The sequence below is a fragment of the Mustela putorius genome, unplaced genomic scaffold, assembly GCF_011764305.1.
Source record: "Mustela putorius furo isolate JIRA1106 unplaced genomic scaffold, ASM1176430v1.1 tig00003853_pilon_pilon_pilon, whole genome shotgun sequence".
Taxonomy (NCBI): domain Eukaryota; kingdom Metazoa; phylum Chordata; class Mammalia; order Carnivora; family Mustelidae; genus Mustela; species Mustela putorius.
The window spans coordinates 77,735,635-77,755,607 of NW_025422005.1; the positions used below are offsets into that span (position 1 = coordinate 77,735,635).

At 33.9% G+C, this 19,973-nt stretch overlaps 1 protein-coding gene across 1 annotated transcript in view; it reads left to right on the forward strand.

Annotated features, from left to right (window-relative positions):
- The window catches only part of EPHX4 (epoxide hydrolase 4), a 43,251-nt gene extending 24,382 nt beyond the window's left edge, over window positions 1-18,869 (forward strand). Inside the window, exon 7 of the mRNA XM_045064848.1 lies at window positions 17,527-18,869. Within this exon, the coding sequence (XP_044920783.1) occupies window positions 17,527-17,758 (232 nt within the window). The 3' untranslated portion in view covers window positions 17,759-18,869. The remainder of the gene's footprint in view (window positions 1-17,526) is intronic.
- The last annotated feature ends 1,104 nt before the right edge of the window (window positions 18,870-19,973 follow it).

Consider the following 19,973-nt stretch of genomic DNA (forward strand, 5'->3'; position numbering starts at 1 on the left):
GTTCTCTATACTAAAAGGTCTGTTTCTTGGTTTGCCTTTCCACCCCCCGCTGGCGTTCATTTGTTTTGTTTCTTAAATTCCACATATGAATGAAATCATATAATTTTTGTCTTTCTCTGACTGACTTCGTTTAGCATAATACTCTCTAGCTCCACCCATGTCATTGCAAATGGCAAGATTTCATTATTTTTTATGGTTGAATAATAGTCCATTGTTGTGTGTGTGTGTGTGTGTGCGTGTGTGTGCATATATATGTATGTATATATATGTATATGTGTATGTATACCACATCTTCTTTATCCATTCATGAGTCGATGGACATTTGGGCTCTTTCCATAATTTGGAAACTGACAACAGGAAAAAACAGGTGTTGGCAAGGAAGCAGAGAAACGGGACCCTCTTGCACGTTGGTGGGAATGCAAACTGGTGCAGCCACTCTGGAAAACAGTATGGAGATTCCTCAGAAAGTTAAAAATAGAGCTACCTTATGATTCAGCAATTAAATAAACTAGGTATTTACCCAAAGGATTAAAAAATGTGAATTCAGAGGCATACATGCAGCCCTGTGTTTATAGCAACACTCTCGACAATAGCCAATATTTTATTTTTAAGATTACATTCACTGTTTATCCAAAGACTCAAATAAAGTGTTCTGATTTTGTAAGTTGCATAATCTTTTCTTAAGGAAACTTTAAACATGGAAAAGTAGAGAGAATAGTATAATGGATCCCCCATGTAGTTGTCACTTATTTTATCTGTAACTCTATCCACTTCTTCTTTACCTTTGGATTATAATGAATAGATGTGTATTTGTAATCTTATTTTTTTTTTAATGTTCATTATTCATTCAAGAAATATTTATTAAGCACTTTCTACATTCTGGCCTATGCCAGCACTCAAGATAAAGTAATAAGCAAAACTAGACAATAGTTCCTGATCTGACTAGCCAAGGGGGAAAAACAGACATCAAGCATGTAACCACAGCAATGAATATATTGTTATAAATAAAGACATTGAAAGAAAGGGATGAGAACTGAACAAATAATGTTTGAATAGAGAAATGACGAATGAGTTGCATAATGACTAGATAAAGTTGGGGATGGAGGGACTGACATTCCAGAAAAAGGAAATAGCATGTACCAAAGCTGCATGGGAAGACAGAGAATTGTGGTTTTAAGTAATACAACGAGGGCTAATATGGCTAGCACAGAGAAGACATTGAAATGAAAATGGTTCCAAGAATTACAGTGGCTGGTCATGCAGAGCTGCATAGACAATATTAAGTACTTAAGAGCTATGAATGTGACACTAATAAATGAGTGTTTCAAGCAGTAAAGAGAAACAATCCAATCTCTGTTTGGATAAATTCATTCAATGTAAGAAAAGTACAGTGGTCCAGGCTAAAGAGCATGGTAGTAGCCTGAAGTAGTCTGAAGGCAGTGGATATGGGGAGAATCAGTAGATTTAAGAGACATTTAAGAGGAAAAGTGACAGGGGTTGGTGATGGGTTAGTTGGGGGTGGGTAGGATGAGAAAAAGAGGGATGTCAAGGATGGCTCCTGAATTCCTGGCTTGAACAGCTGTATGGATAGTCATGCCATTCACTGAGATAGAAAACACTAGAAGAGAACTGGTTTTGAGGGGAAGTTCATAAACTTTATTGATCTTGAACTAGTGGAGATTGAGATGGTACCTTAAATATTCAAAAAGGTAGATAGATACGAGGGTTTGGAATTCAAAGGTTGGGAATCTGTGCTGAAGATATGTAAAATCTTGGTGTCACTGGCAGAAACAAATGACGCTTTTGTTCAGAAGATATTGTCTAGGGAGGGGGGCCTGGGTGGCTCAGTGGTTTAAAGCCTCTGCCTTCAGCTCAGGTCATGATCCCAGGGTCCTGGGATGGAGCCCCTATCGGGCTCTCTGCTCAGTGGGGAGCCTGCTTCCCCCTCTCTCTCTCTGCCTGCATCTCTGTCAAATAAATAAATAAAATCTTTAAGAAAAAAAAAAAGAAGATATTGTCTAGGGAGAAAGTATAGAATGAAAGACAAGATATGGAGATTTGTCTGTTTGGGTTTGGGCTCTAGATGGGAGAAAAATATTTCCCTTAAGAATTTGCAACCCAGGGGCACCTGGGTGGCTCAGTGGGTTAAAACCTCTGCCTTCAGCTCAGGTCGTGATCCCAGGTCTTGGGATCGAGCCCCGCATCGGGCTCTCTGCTTAGCAGGGAGCCTGCTTCCCTTCCTCTCTCTGCCTACCTCTCTGCCTACTTGTAATCTCTGTCTGTCAAAAAGAAAAAGAAAAAGAAAAAGAAAGAAAAAAAAAAAGAAAGAAAACAAAAAGAATTTGCAATCCACAGCATGCCTTGAAAAGGGTTTAGGACCTTGAATTTATGCTACCTCTGTAACACTAAAATTATCAGGGAAAACATTATATTTCAATATCATTCTAGGCTGGTAACAATTCCTAGCAAGCTTGGCAGAAACAAAGGCAGAATTTCTCTGGAGGATACATTTCAACTAAGACTTACAATATTCCCACAGATAAAAATCCTGTGAAGATGAGTTCATAATCCAAATTATGAAAAACACTAATCTACCATGAACGAGTCAGAAAACAATTGCAGCAGAACCCTTACACATTTCAAATACCGGAACTATCAGATTATGAAGTATGTTTAAATCATTAAATATATGAAAGAATAAAAAATAAGAGAAAGAATAAGAAAATATCAAGACTGCTGGAAAGAGCAGAAAGGAACAAAAGAAGTTCTTGAAAAGAAAAACTTGGTTATTGAAATCTAAAATTCCATAAATGAGTTAAATAGCAGATCAGACAAACTAAAGAGAATTATGAATTGGAAGATAGCTCTGAAAAAATCACCTAGGATCTAGCTTAGATAAAGAAGTGAAAATATAAAAGATAGGTTATATTTGACATAGAGGATGAAATTAGAAATTATATAGATAGATGATAGCATTAGATACACATATTCATGCTAAGAATTTTTTTCTAGTAAAATAAAATAGAAATAGCGTGTATTATTTTCTTTTTAAAAGATTTTATTTATTTGACCGAGAAAGATACGGAGAGAGAGGGAACACAAGCAGGGGGAGTGAGAGAGGGAGAAGCAGGCTTCCCGCCAAGCAGGGAGCCTGATATGGGTCTCGATTCCAGGACCCTGGGATCATGACCTGAGCTGAAGGCAGACACTTAAGGACTGAGCCACCCAGGCGCTCTAGTGTATTATTTTCAAACCAGTAGAGGGTGACAAGAAAGCTATTTATTCAAAACAAGGCAGGAAAAGAGAAAAAGGAAGCAAATAGAAACCACAAAATAAGATGTCAAAAACAATTTAAATATGTCAGTAAGCATAATAAATATGAGTGTATTATACTTGTCAGTTAAAAAACTAAATATCAGATTGGATTGAGTCACAATTAAAGCATAAAGACACAAAAGGGTTGAAAGTAGGAAGATGGGAAAAAGTTACAGTGGGTATGTTTTATTTTATTTATTTAAAGATTTTATTTTAAGGTAATCTCTAAGCCCAACATGGGGCTTGAACTACAATCCCAAGATCAAAAGTTGCATGCTCCACCGACTAAGCCAGCCAGGTGCCTCTCTAGTGGGTCTTATTTTAAACAAAACAAAGTCTCTCAAACTCTTTGAATAGAGAATCCAAGGGGAGTCATGAAATTATATGAATGGTGGAGAAGAGGAAAACCCAAACCTTCTTTTTTGACTAACAACAACAGAATTTATAAATATAAATGTAAAAATCTTCAGCAAAACAGAGATGTTAATTTAAAGCATATTTGTGGGTACCCTTTTATCAAACAAGGCAATGATTAGAAAGGCAGACTGACATTGCTTATGCTACAGGTTATATCTCGTAGGATATAGCAGCACTGGCAAGTCCATGTTTTGTTATTTGTTTGTTTTTTAGAAATAACATTTGTAAAGAGAGCTCTAAGAGAAAATAGAATGACATATTTTCATACAAGTCTAAATTTTTAATAGGAGAAAAAAATAATAGTTTTTAAATGTTCTTGATTTATCCCTTTATCAAAGTTACCTTTGTGATACAAAGCAAGTAGCTACAAGGAAAGAGAGAAAATATTCTCATCTTTCTGAGGCTCTTTTACTAACAATTGTTCATTAGGAGGCCCTGCATTCCCAAGAGTAAGCTCTAGAATCCTACTAATTAGCATGGAGAGAGAAAGAGTGAAAAAAAGCAGGCCTGTGAAGGTCAAAACTTAAAATTTTATATAAAGGTGAAAGACAATTTGAAACTAGTTGCTATAGGTTAAATCTAGCTGGGTCAAGGTCACATCAGACCTTCTGGAAGCTCAACTGACCTCTTCTGATGGTTCTTTACAAAGGGGTAATTGAGACCACGTACATAATTTAAAATGGTTATGCAATATATAATGACTACAAAGTATGGTATATTATACTCAGCTAGGGAAATCCTTCTCATTTATCACCCTGTTTCCTCAGGACCATAACCTCATTTAAGGACTCTCAAACATTGGGAGCCAAGGAACTAGAATGAGCTAGGAATTGGATTAACAGTAGGATCTAACCTGCAAAAAGATAAATAAGTGAAACCTATAACAAAACATCAAATAATAAAGCAAAAACTGAAACTTACAAGGAAAAATGACAAATCCACAATTACTACTTGAGATTTAAATAACTTCTCTCAAAAGTTGACCAATCAAGCAGGAAATAAATTAAATAAATTAATACGGAAGATTTGAATGACATCTTTGATCTGATGAACAATTCTAGAATCCTGCATCCAATAATCAGAAAATACACAGTATTTTTAGGTACATAGAAATGTTTACAAAGATTGATTACATACTAGAGTACAGAGCAAATCCTAACCAATACTAAAGAAAGGATCAATATCATATAGATTGTTTTCTCTGAATATAATTCAGTTAGAAATGAACAATAATGACAAACTTTTGGAAAACTCCATATATTCAGAAACTTAAAAAACTTTTATATTACTCATGGCTATGATCCACTAATTGCACTACTAGGTATTTACTCAAAGAAATAAAAAATACTGACTCAAAGGGATACAAGCATTTTTATAGTAGCATTATCAGCTATAGCCAAATTATGGAAACAGTCCCAGTGTCTGTCGACTAATGAATGGATAAAGATGTGGTATACAAATACCATGGAATATTACTCAGCCATAAAAAGGAATGAAATTTTGTCATATCTAACAATATGGATGAAACTAGAGAGTATTATGCTAAGTAAGAAAAATAAGTCAGTCAGAGAAAGACACACACCATATGAATCCATGCATATGTGGAATTTAAGAAACAAAACAAATGAGTAAGGGCTAAAAAAAGAGAGAGAGAGACAAAACAAGAAACAGAGTCTTAACTATAGAGAACAAACTGATGTTTACCAGATTGGAGGAGGGTGGAGAGCTTGGTTAAATAGGTGATGGGGATTAAGGAGTGCACTTCTGAAGAGCATCAGGTGTTGTATGGAAGTGTTAAATTACTATATTGTACGCCTGAATCTAGTATTAAACTTTATGTTAACTACCTGGAATTTAAATAAAAAGTTTAAAAAAATTATTCATGGATGCCTGGGTGGCTTAGTTGGTTAAGCATCCATCTCTTGATTTCAGCCCAGGGTCATGAGTTCAAGCTCCACATTGAGCTCAAGGCTGGGCATGGAGTCTACACAAAAAATGTTTTTTAAAAAATTACTCATGAATGAAAAAAATAATGGAAATTAGTAAACACTAACAAAAAATAATAAAAGCAAAACAAAAGCAAATAAAATCAAAGACTAAGATGCAATAAAGAGAATCAAAAAAATCAAAAGCAGATTATTTGAAGATCATTAATACAGACAAAATTTTGCCAAGATTGGTTTAAAAAATGAATAAACAATATTGAGCAGAAAATAGATATAAGTATAAACTTATAACTTACAACATATATATAACTCACATAAGTTATAACTTATATATATATAACCTATATAACATATATAACTTATAACTTATATATATGTATAACTTATATGTTATAAGTTTATACTTATATCTATTTTCTGCTCAATATTGTTTATAAACTTTATTGTTTATAAACTTATAACTTATAGTATAAACTTATAACTTATATATATATATGTTATAAGTTATAAGTTTATACTTACATACTTATATAACATAACAGAGATGACAATATAAAATTTAGATTAACAAATTGGAGAACTTCGGCAAAATGGGCAGCTTTGAAGAAAAATATAGCGGCTGTGGCACCTGGGTGGCTCAGTTTGTTAAGCATCTGCATTTGGCTCAGGTCATGATCAGGGTCCTGGGATCAAACCTGCATGGGTTCCCTGCTTAGTGGGAAGTCTGCTTCTCCTTCTCCCTCTGCCTGCTGCTCCCACTGCTTGTGTTCTCTCTCTCTGTCAAACAAATAAATTCTAAAAAAAAGAAAAAAGAAAAATACAGCAACCAAATTGACACGTGAAGAATTAGAAAACCTGAATAGACATAACAGTTATTGAACTTGAATTACTAATTTAAAGCACTTCCGCAAGAACACAATACACATCCACACAAACAGGCATAGGTGGTTTATAAATAAGTTCTGATGCAGAAATTCCACTTTTTTTTTTTTTAAGATTTTATGTATTTAATTGAGAGGGCAAGGGAGCATGAGCAGGGGAAGGGGCAGAGGGAGAGGGAAAAGCAGACTCCGCGTTGAGCAGGGAGCCTGATGTGGGGCTTGATCCCAGGACCCCAAGATCATGACCTGAGCTGAAAGCAGACACTTAACTGACTAAGGCACCCAGACACCCTTAGAAATCCCACTCTTTAATAGACACTTTTAGACATTATAGAAAGAAGCCATTTGCTTCAGCTCATTTTGTGAAGCTGGTATAACTTTCACTCCAAAACAAGACAAGGACTGTATAAAACAGGAAAATTATAGGTCAAACTACATTATGAACATGATCCATAAATGCAAAATGAAATAATTTTGAACTGAATCCAGCATGCTTTGAAAGTTAAACCAGTTAGCATTAAAATTCATTACTTTAATTTACCATAGTAACAGATTAAAAGGAAAAAAAATGATCATCTAAATAAATTAAGGGGCACCTGCGTGGCTCAGCTGGTTAAGCATTTGCCTCTGTTCAGGTCATGATCCTGGGGTTCTGGGATCAAGTCCCACGTAGGGCTTCTTGTGGGGAGACTGCTTCTCCCCCTCCCTCTGGCCCTCCTCCCTGCTTGTGCATGCTCTCTCAATCTCTCTCTCTGTCTTTCAAATAAATATATTAAAAATCTTTAAAAAACAAAATTAAGAAGAAGGATTCAATAATATTCAACACATACTCATGTAACAGCTCTTGGTAATCTAGAAACAGAGGATGTGAAATTGGGCCTCAAGCTAGATAAGCCAGAATCTCCTGCAGGGATAGTTTGAGAAACTAACCTTTGCTTTACTTAATTGTCCAAGAAAAAAATATAAGGTTTTGAAAGTGTTTTTGCACTGGTTTTTTGCATTTGGGCAGCTGGCAGGCACATAAAAATATATTCCAGGAGTCAGGACCAAGAGAATAAAAAGCCTATACCAAAAGCAGAAAATACTTTGTGGTATTGTCCAATAGCTGTATTGCCATGGGAAACTTTGGAAGATCTGGGAAGTCCTTCCTCTATCTGATAGAATAATGTTATCTTCTGTTTATAAAACCACCTTTGTAGGTTTCTTTTCCCTTTGCCATTAAACTTGATATTCTCTGTGTCTGTTAGTGTCTTTCTATTAATCACAATATGGTTCCATTATTACAACAATGCAGAAGGGAACTTCTGTCTACCAGAAACCTGTAACAAATATCAGACTTTATGATGACACACTGAAAAACATTTTCTTCAAAAATGAAGTCTAGGGGCACCTGGGTGGCTCAGTGGGTTAAGCCACTGCCTTCGGCTCGGGTCATGATCTCGGGGTCCTGGGATCGAGTCCCGCGTCGGGCTCTCTGCTCGGCAGGGAGCCTGCTTCCTCCTCTCTCTCTGCCTGCCTCTATGCCTACTTGTGATCTCTCTCTGTCAAATAAATAAATAAAATCTTTAAAAAAAAAATGAAGTCTAAAGATAAGCTTGGTGACTATAACTGCCTCTTTTCTCCACTGTATTGGAGGTCTTAGCCATATAAAAAAAAAAGCTGGAAAAGTGTAAGTATTAGGAAAGCAGGAAACAAAGCCATCAATACATATATAATGTGGTTGTTATCTAGAAAAAAAACCTACAGAAAACTTATTCAAACAAAAATAGTTCAGCGAAGTTGATATATGTAAGTGTAATATACAAAAATATGATCTTATAAATGAATAATTTGGAAACACATTTTAAAAATAGATACCCTTATAATAGCAAAAAAAATTATGTATATAGGAATGACTCTAACAAAAGATCACCTTTATGGATTGTCAAAGTTGATTGGAATTAGTAAAGAATACAGACTAAGGGCAGTAGCTAATTACTAATCAGTAGAGAAATATTTTAATATTTTAACAATCCATAAAGACTTGCTATTGTAAACCAGTGAAAATTAGTCCTGGTTTATCATATTCATGATTGAAAAACTTCAATATCATAGTTGTTGATTTTTCACAAATTTGCCTATAAATGTAATTTCAATCAAAATCATAAGAAATTTTAATGAAACTTGAAAAACTGATTCTGAAATTTGTATAGAAGAACAAAAGGCTGAGGATGACCAAGATAGTTTAAAGAAAAGGATAGATGGGTGTCTAACCCTATCCAATATTAAGGCTTATAATGAGAATCTAAAATTAATAAAATATGGAGTTTACTCTGGGATAGAAAGGTTGATTAATGGAACAGAAAAGAAAGCCCCAAAATGGAACTGTACATATGGAAACTTGCTATGACATAGAACATTTTAAACCAGTGGTTAAAATATTCCATACATGTTGCTGGAACAATTGGATATCCAAATAGAATAACATGAGATTAGATTCCTAGCTCTTACTAAATAAGAAATCAACCTTAGGGAAATTTTTTTTTAAAGATTTTATTTATTTATTTTACAGAGAACAAAGTAGCAGAGAGGCAGGCAGAGAGAGAGAGATAGAAGCAGGCTCTGCACTGAGCGGAGAGCCCGATGCCGGGCTCAATCCCAGGGTCCTGGGATCATGACCTGGGCCGAAGGCAGAGGCTTTAACCCGCTGAGCCACCCAGGTGCCCCAACCTTAGGGAAATTTTAAAAAATGAAATATGATAAGCAAAACTTTCAAATGTTTGGAAAGTAAGAAAAAGCTTTCATGACCTCAGGTAGGAAGGATTTCTTAAATAAGACACAAAGAGCTTAAATTATGAAGAATACTGATAAATTTGACTACATTAAAATGAAAAACATCTATATAATAAAAGATACCATAAGAGGCAAGCTTTAGATGGGGAAAAGTTAATTGCAATACACAATCAATCATGAACTAATAATATCTAGAGTTTATAAAGAATGGAATGGATAAAGAACATAAAATGGGTAAAGGATATAAAAAGGCAATTCACAGAAGAGATATTAAATGGTCAATGACTTGAAAGATGCCCAAACTTACTAATAGTCAGATATAGGATATAAGTTTTACTGCTTGTAATAGAGATCTAAAATAAAAGCATAAAGAAATATATATATTTCTCTCACAAGTGAAAGTCTAGGCTGGTGTATTGGCTGTGCTCCATGAAGTCATGGAGTTCTTAAGTCACTCTTCGATCAGAGATGTAGGCACTTTATGTTTTGTTCTGCCATCCTGGGGGTGTTGCCCTTGTTCTTGGGATGCAAGATGGTTCACCACCATGTTTACATTTCAGTCAGTGGGAAGACGGGAAGGGCGGGCATACTGGACACAACTTAGTAGATGCACACATTGTTTCTAATAAATGACATATCCTCACCTTGCTGCAAGAACGCTTGCAAGTGTATTCAGTCTTTATTCTGGGTGGCCCTTAGTCCAACTGAAAATTGGATTTTCTATCACTATAGTGGAATGGAAGAAGTTTTAGGGAACAATCTCTACATCAATGAGAAGTATTCCATCTCAAATGAATGGAAAAATTTAAACTTTCGAGAACAAGTGTTGGCAATGGTGTAGAGGAAGATGAATTCTTACATACTGCTTTGGAGCCTACAGTCCATTTGGAAAACAGCTTGACAATATTGACTAAAGTTGAAGATGTCCATATTCTCTGAGGAAACAATTCTGTTTGGGGAATGTACTTTAAGAAAACCTTCCATAAGTGCACAAGTGTACAAGAATAAGATCAATATTATCTGAATCATCAAAGTAATTGGAAAATTTTAAGTGGCCATTAACAGGACAATGGATCAACTGTGGTATAATCATAAGATGAAATTCTATATGGGAGTGAAAATGGAGTAGACTAAATGTATCATCAATGGATAATCTTAAAAATAAAACATTAAAGCACAAAAGCAAGTTGTGGAAGAATATGTACAGTATTAGATCATTTATGTGAAGTTATAAAAAATGTAAAACACCTCCATCTATTGTTTATAGAAATATATGTACTGTATTAGGGAAGAGCTGATAAATAGTACCCCTTTTTCCTGCTCAATTTCTGAGCCAGTTCAGAAATCAAACAAGAGTCAGCAAATGAAAACCAAACTATCACCTTCATTACTGATAAAGGAGAGACTATGGCTTAATATGAGAACCAGAATGGTCTTGCTAATGCTCTAGTGCCAGTCTAAACTTTAGAACAGATCACCTGTGGAAAAGTTTGCAGAACGAACTCTACTTCCCTTGTCTCTCAAGTCACTGCCTTCCACAAATCTGGTAGAGAGAGGAAGAGAAAGGGATTGAATTTCTTACTCTCAGGACATATTTGATAGACCCACCTAGTTCAACGCCCTGAACCAGCAACTGTCACTCACCATTCAGGGGCGGAACATGATCCAGGAGGGGTTAAGGAAAACCACTCCTCAAAGAAACCATAGGAATGGGGAGAGGTATCTTAATACACACAATACAAGTTTAAAAACATCATGGGGATGATAAGAACTAAATTCAACCTAGTCATTCCCCTTTGGTAGTGGTTCTTCACCATAGTGTGTATCAGAATCACGTGGAGAGCATGTTAAAACGCAGATGGCTGTACCCCACCATTCGGTCTGGGATGGGTCCTAAGTGTTGTCATTTCTGAGAAGTTCTCAGGTGATGCTGATGCTTCTTGTCTGTTGACCACACTTTGAGAACTACGGCCTTAGGGTGAGTAGAAGAAAAATGTTATCAAGGAAAGGTCAAGAGAAAGGTGTCATCATATTTGCAGTGTTTTATTTCTTAAGCTGGTAGTGAGTATATTGATGCGATTGTTTTCTACAGTGTCTTCTTAAAGTAGTAAAATATTTCCACATAGAAAAGTAAGGATGGAGTGTATAACACTCTGGAAATTGCTGGTTTAATACTTATACATCAGCTGATAATTCAGACTTTGGAAAAGTAATACAGTAAAACAGACTTATTTGAAATAAGTATGTTAAAAATATATTTTGATAGGTTGAATAATTAGCAATATTGACCAGAAATTGTTACTACTTGTTACAGTTTTTAGATTTTTCAAATTGTTTCTATACTTAGTAAGATTAGTAATTTTTAATCACATATATTTTATCAAGTGTTTTCCCAATAAGTTCTTCAGCTTAACATACTCTCCTAAAATAATGTTTTACTATTTATTTGCTTGTTTATTTGCTTATTTTTTTATATTGAGGTATGATTGACTTAAAACATTATAGCGGTTTCAGGTGTACAATGTAATGATTCAATATCTGTATACATTGTGAAATGATCACCAAAAGTCTAATTAGCATTGTCCCTATACCGAGTTATAAATTATTTTTCTTATGATGAGAACTTTCAAGATCTCTCTCAGCAACTTTTAAATATGCAGTACAGTATACTGTAGCCACAATGCTGTACATACTTTGTTTTTTTTAAAGATTTTATTTATTTATTTGACAGAGATCACAAGTAGGCAGAGAGGCAGGCAGAGAGAGAGAGGAGGAAGCAGACTCCCTGCTGAGCAGGGAGCCTGATGCGGGACTCGATCCCACGACCCTGAGATCATGACCTGAGCCGAAGGCAGCGGCTTAACCCACTGAGCCACCCAGGCGCCCTGTACATACTTTTTAATTATTTTTTTCTTTTCAGGTTTTTATTTAAATTCTACTTAGTTAACATATATGCTAAAATTGATTTCAGGAGTAGAATTCACTTACATACAATACCCCAGTGCTTGTCACAAGTGCCCTCCTTAATGCCCATCACCCACTTAACCCACCCCCCACCCACCTCCATCCATTAACCTTCAGTTTGTTCTCTATCATTTTTTCCTTCCCGTATGTTCTTCTGTTTATTAAATTCCACATGAGTGAAATCATATGGTATTTGTCTTCCTCTAACTGACTTAATTCTTTTAACATAATATACTCTAGCTCCATCTAGGTCATAGCAAATGGCAAGATTTCATTCTTTCTGATGGCTGAGTAATATTTTATTATATATTATTTTATAATATATAATATATAATATTTTATAATATATTATAATATTTTATTATATATTATATAGTTATATATAAATATATTTTTATATATTTATATATATGGTGGTATATATGGTGAGATATATCTATATCTATATATCTATATTTATATCAATCTATCTATATCTATATCTATCTATCTATATATATGCCATAATTTCTTTATCTATCCCTCAGTTGATGGGCATTTGGGCTGTTTACATAATTTGGCTATTGTTGACAATGCTGCCATAAACATTAGGATGCATGTGCCCCTTTGAATCAGTATTTTTTATTTTTTTCGGTAAATAGCTAGTAGTGCAATTGATGGGTCATAGGGTAGTTCCATTTCTACCTTTTTGAGGAAGCTCCATACTGTTTTCCAGAGTGGCTACACCAGTTTGCATTCCCACCAACAGTATAAGAGATTTCCCCTTTCTCCACATCCTAACACCTATTGTTTCCTGTGTTGTTAATTTTAGTGATTCTGACAGATGTGAGGTGGTATCTCATCCTGGTTTTGATTTGTATTTCCCTGATGATGAGTGATGTTGGGCATCTTTTCATGTGTCTGTTAGCCATTTGTATGTCTTCTTTGGAAAAGTATCTGTTCATATCTTCTGCCCAATTCTTCTCTGGATTGTTTATTTTTTGGGTGTTGAGTTTGATAAGTTCTCTACAGATTTGGGGTACTAGCCCTTTATCTGTTAAAATATTTGCAAATATCTTCTCCCATTCTGTAGGTCGCCTTTTATTTTGTTGACTGTTTCCTTTGCTGTGCAGAAGCTTTTTATCTTGATGAAGTCCCCATAGTTCATTTTTGCTTTTGTTTTCCTTGCCTCCAGAGAGGTGTCTAGTAAGAAGTTGCTATGGCTGAGGTCAAACAGGTTGCTGCCTGTGTTGTCCTCTAGGATTTTGATGGTTTCCTGTCTCACATTTAAGTCTTTCATCCATTTTGAATTTATTTTTGTGAATGGTCTAAGAAAATGGTCCAGTTTCATTCTTCTGCATGCCGCTGTCCAGTTTTCCCAACACTATCTGTTGAAGACATTTTCTTTTTTCCATTGAATATTTTTTCCTGCTTTGTTGAATAATAGTTGACCATACAGCTGTGGATCAATTTCTGGGTTCTCTATTGTGTTCCATTGATCTATGTGTCTGCTTTTGTGCCATTATCATACTGTCTTGATTCTTATAGCTTTGTAATATAGCTTGAAATCTGGAATTATGATGCCTCCAGCTTTCCTTTTCTTTTTCAGAATTGCTTTGGCTATTTAGGGTCTTTTGTGTAGATTGCTTTGGGTAATATGGCAATGTTCTTCCAATCCATGAGTCTGTAGTATTTTTCCATTTTGCTGTGTCCTCTTAAATTTCTTTCATCAGTGTTCTATAGTCTTCAGAGTGCAGATCTTTTACCTCTTTGGTTAGATTTATTCCTAGGTATCTTATTGGTTTTGGTGCAATTGTAAATGAGATTGATTCTTTGATTTATTTTTCTGCTGCTTTATTATTGGTGTATAGAAATGCAACAAATTTCTGTCAATTGATCCTCTCCTGTGACTTTGTTGAATTCATGTATTAGTTCTAGCAAGTTTTTGGTAGATACTTTCCCTTTTTTATTATTTTATTTATTTATTCAACAGAGAGAGACACAGCAAGAGAGGGGACACAAGCAGGGGAGTGGGAGAAGGAGAAGCAGACTTCCCACTGAGCAGGGATCCTGATGTGGGACTCCATCCCAGGATTCCCGGATCACAACCTGAGACAAAGGCAGACACTTAATGACTGAGCCACCCAGGCATTCCTGGTGGATACTTTCTTTTATATGTAACATATTTCAGGGGCATCTGGGTGGCTCAGTCAGTTAAGCATCTGACTTTTGATTTTGGTTCAGGTCATGATCTCAGTGTTGTGGTATTGAGTCCCACATTCAGCTCTGTGCTCAGTGGGGAGTTGGTTTGAGAATCTTTCTCTCCCTCTGTCCCTCCCCCCACTCACGCGCACACTCTCTCTAAACTGGATAAATACATCTTAAAAAAAAAAAAGTGTAATATATTTCATGTGAAGTTCAGCGATTTAAAACCCCAGGACCAGAGAATATGTCTTCTTTTCATTTTTTGGAAACTTCTCCCTTGTATCCCCAATTTGATCTGGTGATGAATTTCTATTTTTCTTGCTTTTATTCTTTTTTGTAATTCAAAAATTTTATTTATTTTTTAATTGTGTTAATTCAACTATAATTGTCATACAGTATTCTTTTAGGTTCAGTTATACAATATAGTGATTCAACGATTCTATACATTACTCAGTGCTCTTCACCTATTTCCCTCATTTCCCTGACCCACTTCTCTTCTGGCAACTACCAGTTTGTTCTCTACAGTGAAGAGTCTGGGTTTTTTGTTGTTTGTCCTTTTTTATTTCTTTGTTCATCTGTTTTGTTTTTTAAATTCCACATATGAGTGAAGAATTTATTTTTTTCTTTGTTTTTTGACTAGTTGTCTTTAAAAAAAATTTTTTTTTCATTTATTTATTTTCAGCATATCAGTATCATTATTTTTTCACCACACGCAATGCTCCATGCAATCCGTGCCCTCTATAATACTCACCACCTGGTACCCCAACCTCCCACCCCCACCCCCCGCCACTTCAAACCCCTCAGATTGTTTTTCAGAGTCCATAGTCTTTTAAAACTCCTTTTACGTTACTGATTCAATTATTAGATGCTCACATATTGTTAAATATGTGGGTAACTGTTATAAAATGTTTTATTTTTGAATATTTTATGACCTCTAGAATTTGAGTGACTTGCACGTTTGTATAGCAATCCATGTATCAACATTAAGTATAAAGTTTATTTTTCTATTAGTTTACCCATTCACAAAGAAATTAATTTTTAAGAACATTATAATCAAATGATGGCCACTTGAATGGGAGTCAAATGTTAAGTCCTTAGTGAACATATGTTCTAGCAGCATCCTATCAAACCCAAGTAGCCACAAGTCATTATTTTTGATAACTAACAAAAATGGAAGTCAGTGCTGGAGAGTGTCTAGTGACATGTTCATTCTCATGCTTAGTCAACAAGAATGTAACTAATCCATCCCACCTTTCTGAAAAATAGTGTAGTAGTAGGTGTTCAAAGCTTTAAAAATATTTATTTTCCTTAGCTCAGGAATTCCACTTCTATGGCTCTAGCTGAAAGAAATGATCTGAAATGCCAAAAAAGATTTAGGCACGAAATGCTCATTATAGCATCACTGAAAACATCCCCTTGTTTTAACTGATGATATCATCTAAACATTCATTTATACGACAATAGTCATTTATGGGTCATAACACCACAAAATACTCTCTCTTATAATTACTTTTGAAAAACATTATAACATAATATATAACATTATAAAATGAGAAAATTCTCGTTATAATTTTATACATAACTTTATATATATTTCTATATTTTATTTATCATTATATATTAAGTATATATTATGTTATTAATATATAAATATATACTTAATATATAATGATGTATAAATATAAATAATAAAATATATAAATATATATATAGTTCAATAAATATACACAATTTATATACAATATCCATACTCACACCTCATATTGAATTATAACTTGAGAATTTTCTCATTTTATAATGTTATATATTATGTTATTAATAGATATACACTAATATTTATATTATATTTATATTCATATATAATATATAAATAAATATATAATGTATATGTGCATAAGTATATTATAAATATATTACATTGCATTTAATATAATATATTTATAATATATTAATATATTATATAATTGCTATTTAAATATTATATAAATATTATATTCATATAATTTATGTATTTATATAATTTATATATGTAAATATAAATACATTCATATGTAATATAGTTAATAAATTATAAAATATAAATATATCATAAATATATTATAACCATTTAAAAATTAAACATGAATTTAATTTACATGTATTTGCATGTTTATTTACATTTATTTGCATATATTATTTATTTGCATATATTATATTTTATACACATATAAATTATCATAATCTTATTTATAGATTTATATAAATATATAAATAAATATATCTTTATATTTAATATATTTATAAATATATATATTTCTATATTATTCAACTATATGCATAGAAAATAACCAAAAGTTTATCTTTTATTATGGAATTATGTATAGTTTTGTTCTTTATACTTTAAGAAAATACACAATAAATCATTGTTTAAAAATAATCTTCCTGCAACATAAATATAGTGTCATTTAATAGTAAAGTTTAGGCTGTATATATTTTCTGAATTTTCAGTTCCAATTTCACATAAAATGTTATGTATCTAAGAAACAATTTAAAATATATTTAACACCATTTAAAACTCTTTCATCACACAATTCAGAAATTCTGGTATCCTTTTAAAGCAAATTATTCTTCATAGTGATGAATTTCATATTTAATTTATAATCTTTATTACAAGTTTTGCTGCACTCACCCAATTAAAAATTTTATTGAGCCCTTTCTTAAATAGCCTTTTAAATTTTTTATTGTATAGATTGATTGCCTGTTTCTCAACAGAATACCGTGTTTCTCAACCATTTTTTCATCATCACCTCCTTAAGGAGCCTTTTTAGACATTTTTTTCCCCTAAATTACCCCCCATGAAATTTTAATATCTGTTTATGTACTATGTGTATATCCATGACTTATACATTAAAAAAAAATTTTTTTTTTCACTCTCACAAGAATCGATTTTCACGCCATTGGTGGTGATATAGCCTCCTTTGAGACTATATGGCTTAAAGGAACATTATGGAAAAATGTTACTTTAACTTTTACAATGAGTCTCAAATCCACGTGTTTTGTTTTCATAGCTGCCTGCCTCTCAAACATCACATGGTGACCATTCCAACACTACTACTGTGGGGAGAGAAAGACGCATTTATGGAGGTTGAGATGGCTGAAGTCACAAAGATTTATGTTAAAAATTATTTCAGGCTAACTATATTGTCAGAAGTCAGTCATTGGCTTCAGCAAGAACAACCTGACATAGTAAACAAACTGATATGGACATTTCTGAAAGAAGAAACAAGAAAAAAAGATTGATTTTCTATATCTTCTATGAGGGGTCTATAATGAAATCTCTAAATAATTTTTAATAATTGTTCATCAACCTCTTTAAGCTTCATTAGGAAAAAATGTTTTAATATGCTTTATCATAAATATCCCAACAAATGATATTGAAAAAAATCTGAGAATGTGTGGATTTGTAACATGATGTTGATTTTCTTCTGTTGAATTTTGCACGGGAAAGCATCTGCCTTAAAATGTATACATTGGTACAAAAAGGAAGTTGGGGCAAGTGGCTTAGTTTTTATTTCCTGCATTCTTTACCCTGTTAACATCTGGTGCCTTTTATAAATGTATATTAAAGATTAGCTGTGCCATGTTTAAAAAGGCAAACCTGCAATGGTATAAATTTTCATTTTATTGTTCAAAACTTCTTTTTACTATTTTTCAACCATTAAAAGATTCTATTGTCAAATCTCTTGGATTTATAATATGCTTATGAGTTTGAAGGCAAAGATGATTAGAAGAATATGCATTCTTAAAACAAGTCATAAATTCTATTTATACTGGAAAGATTAACAAGAGATAATGTAGAGATTCTCATGTATATGTGTGTGTATTTAATACTGCAAAGTTGGAAAGCACATCTATCAAATTACTTATCTTAATTTTCCAGCTAAACTGGTAAGAGATTTAGATGAAAGATCAAAATATCCTTTTGTCCCTATTATGCAACCAGAATTGAATTCTGTACTTCCTATGTGCAGTAGAATCTAAGCTCCACAAAGCATAAATTTTTTACTGTTTTATTACCTGACACATATCCAACATCTGGAATAAGGGCCTGGCTCCATTGTGAGCACTCACTTACCTGTTTAATGAATAAATAAATATCTGACACACTGTTAGGCAAATATAAAGGAAAGATGACATGGTAATATGGAACTTTCCTTAGGAAGTATACACAGGAAAGAAAAAAAAAAGAAGTATACACAGGGGCACCTGGTGGCTCAGTCAGTTAAGCATCCACCTTCTGCTCAGGTCATGGTCCCAGAGTCCTGGCATTGAGCCTTGCGCTGGGGCCCCCTGCTTCTCACCCTCCTCCCCACTCATGCTCTCTCTCTCTCTCTCTCTCGCTATCTCTGTCTCTCTCTCTCAAACAAATAAATAAAATCTTTTTTTTAAAAGATTTTATTTATTTATTTATCAGAGTGAGCACAGGCAGACAGAGTGGCAGGCAGTGGCAGAGGGAGAAGCAGGCTCCCCGCTGAGCAAGGAGCCCGATGTGGGACTTGATCCCAGCACAGGACGCTGGGATGATGGCCTGAGCCGAAGGCAGCCGCTTAAACTAATGAGTCACCTAGGCGTCCCAAATAAAATCTTAAAAAAAAAGAAGTATACAGAGAATGTAGTTAAGTTAAACAAGGATTCAAGAGTAGTAACAAACATTACAAATAGGAGTGGGAAGACTTACAGAAGAGAGAATGATACAAGCTCAAGGTAGTACTACCCATTCACTTGGGTTGGTCTCATCTGGCATCGGAGACAACCAGTAACATTGCCAAATCATGTCTCCTTAGAGGCTACAGCTATGTTCCCAACTAAGACTAAGTTGGTGAAAAAATGTCTCCCTCACTAAGTGTAGTTCTGATAGTGACAGAAGAAAGTGGAATGTTCTTAAGAATTCTCATTATTGTATCTTAAGCAACTTTTATTTATTAATAAAAACCCAACTTTCTATATACATTTTTGCTTGTGCTTCATAATAACATTACAAGATAGAGGGTATTACCAGTTTACAGATGTGAAAAATAAGGTTGGCCAATGCCCGTGGTATAATTGTTAGAAGCAGAATCTGACCTAAATTCATTTGGTTATAAAGCCTCTAATCTTTCCAATAAGATAACAGGCTCTGTATCTACACTGTTTTGTTTTACTGGTAACCTGATGTGCTCCAATAAATAGAAACATCTCTCAGAAACCTATAATTTGACTTTTAATTCTGGGGAAAGGAATTTAAATCAGTAATTAGCAAATTAGCATTGTCAGAGTTGCAAATGTTACAAGGTATAGAAGAAAGCCTGGTTCACAGCGACTTTGATTATGCTTCCCTCTTGATCATTTCTGAATGGCAGCAAGAAAGGGAAGAATAGGACTTTGACTGTTTATGTTGACCCAGTAAAATAATCCTGACTTGCTTTACTGAAAACTGGTTACTGACTAAGGTGATTTTAAGGTTTGTTGTTGTTAT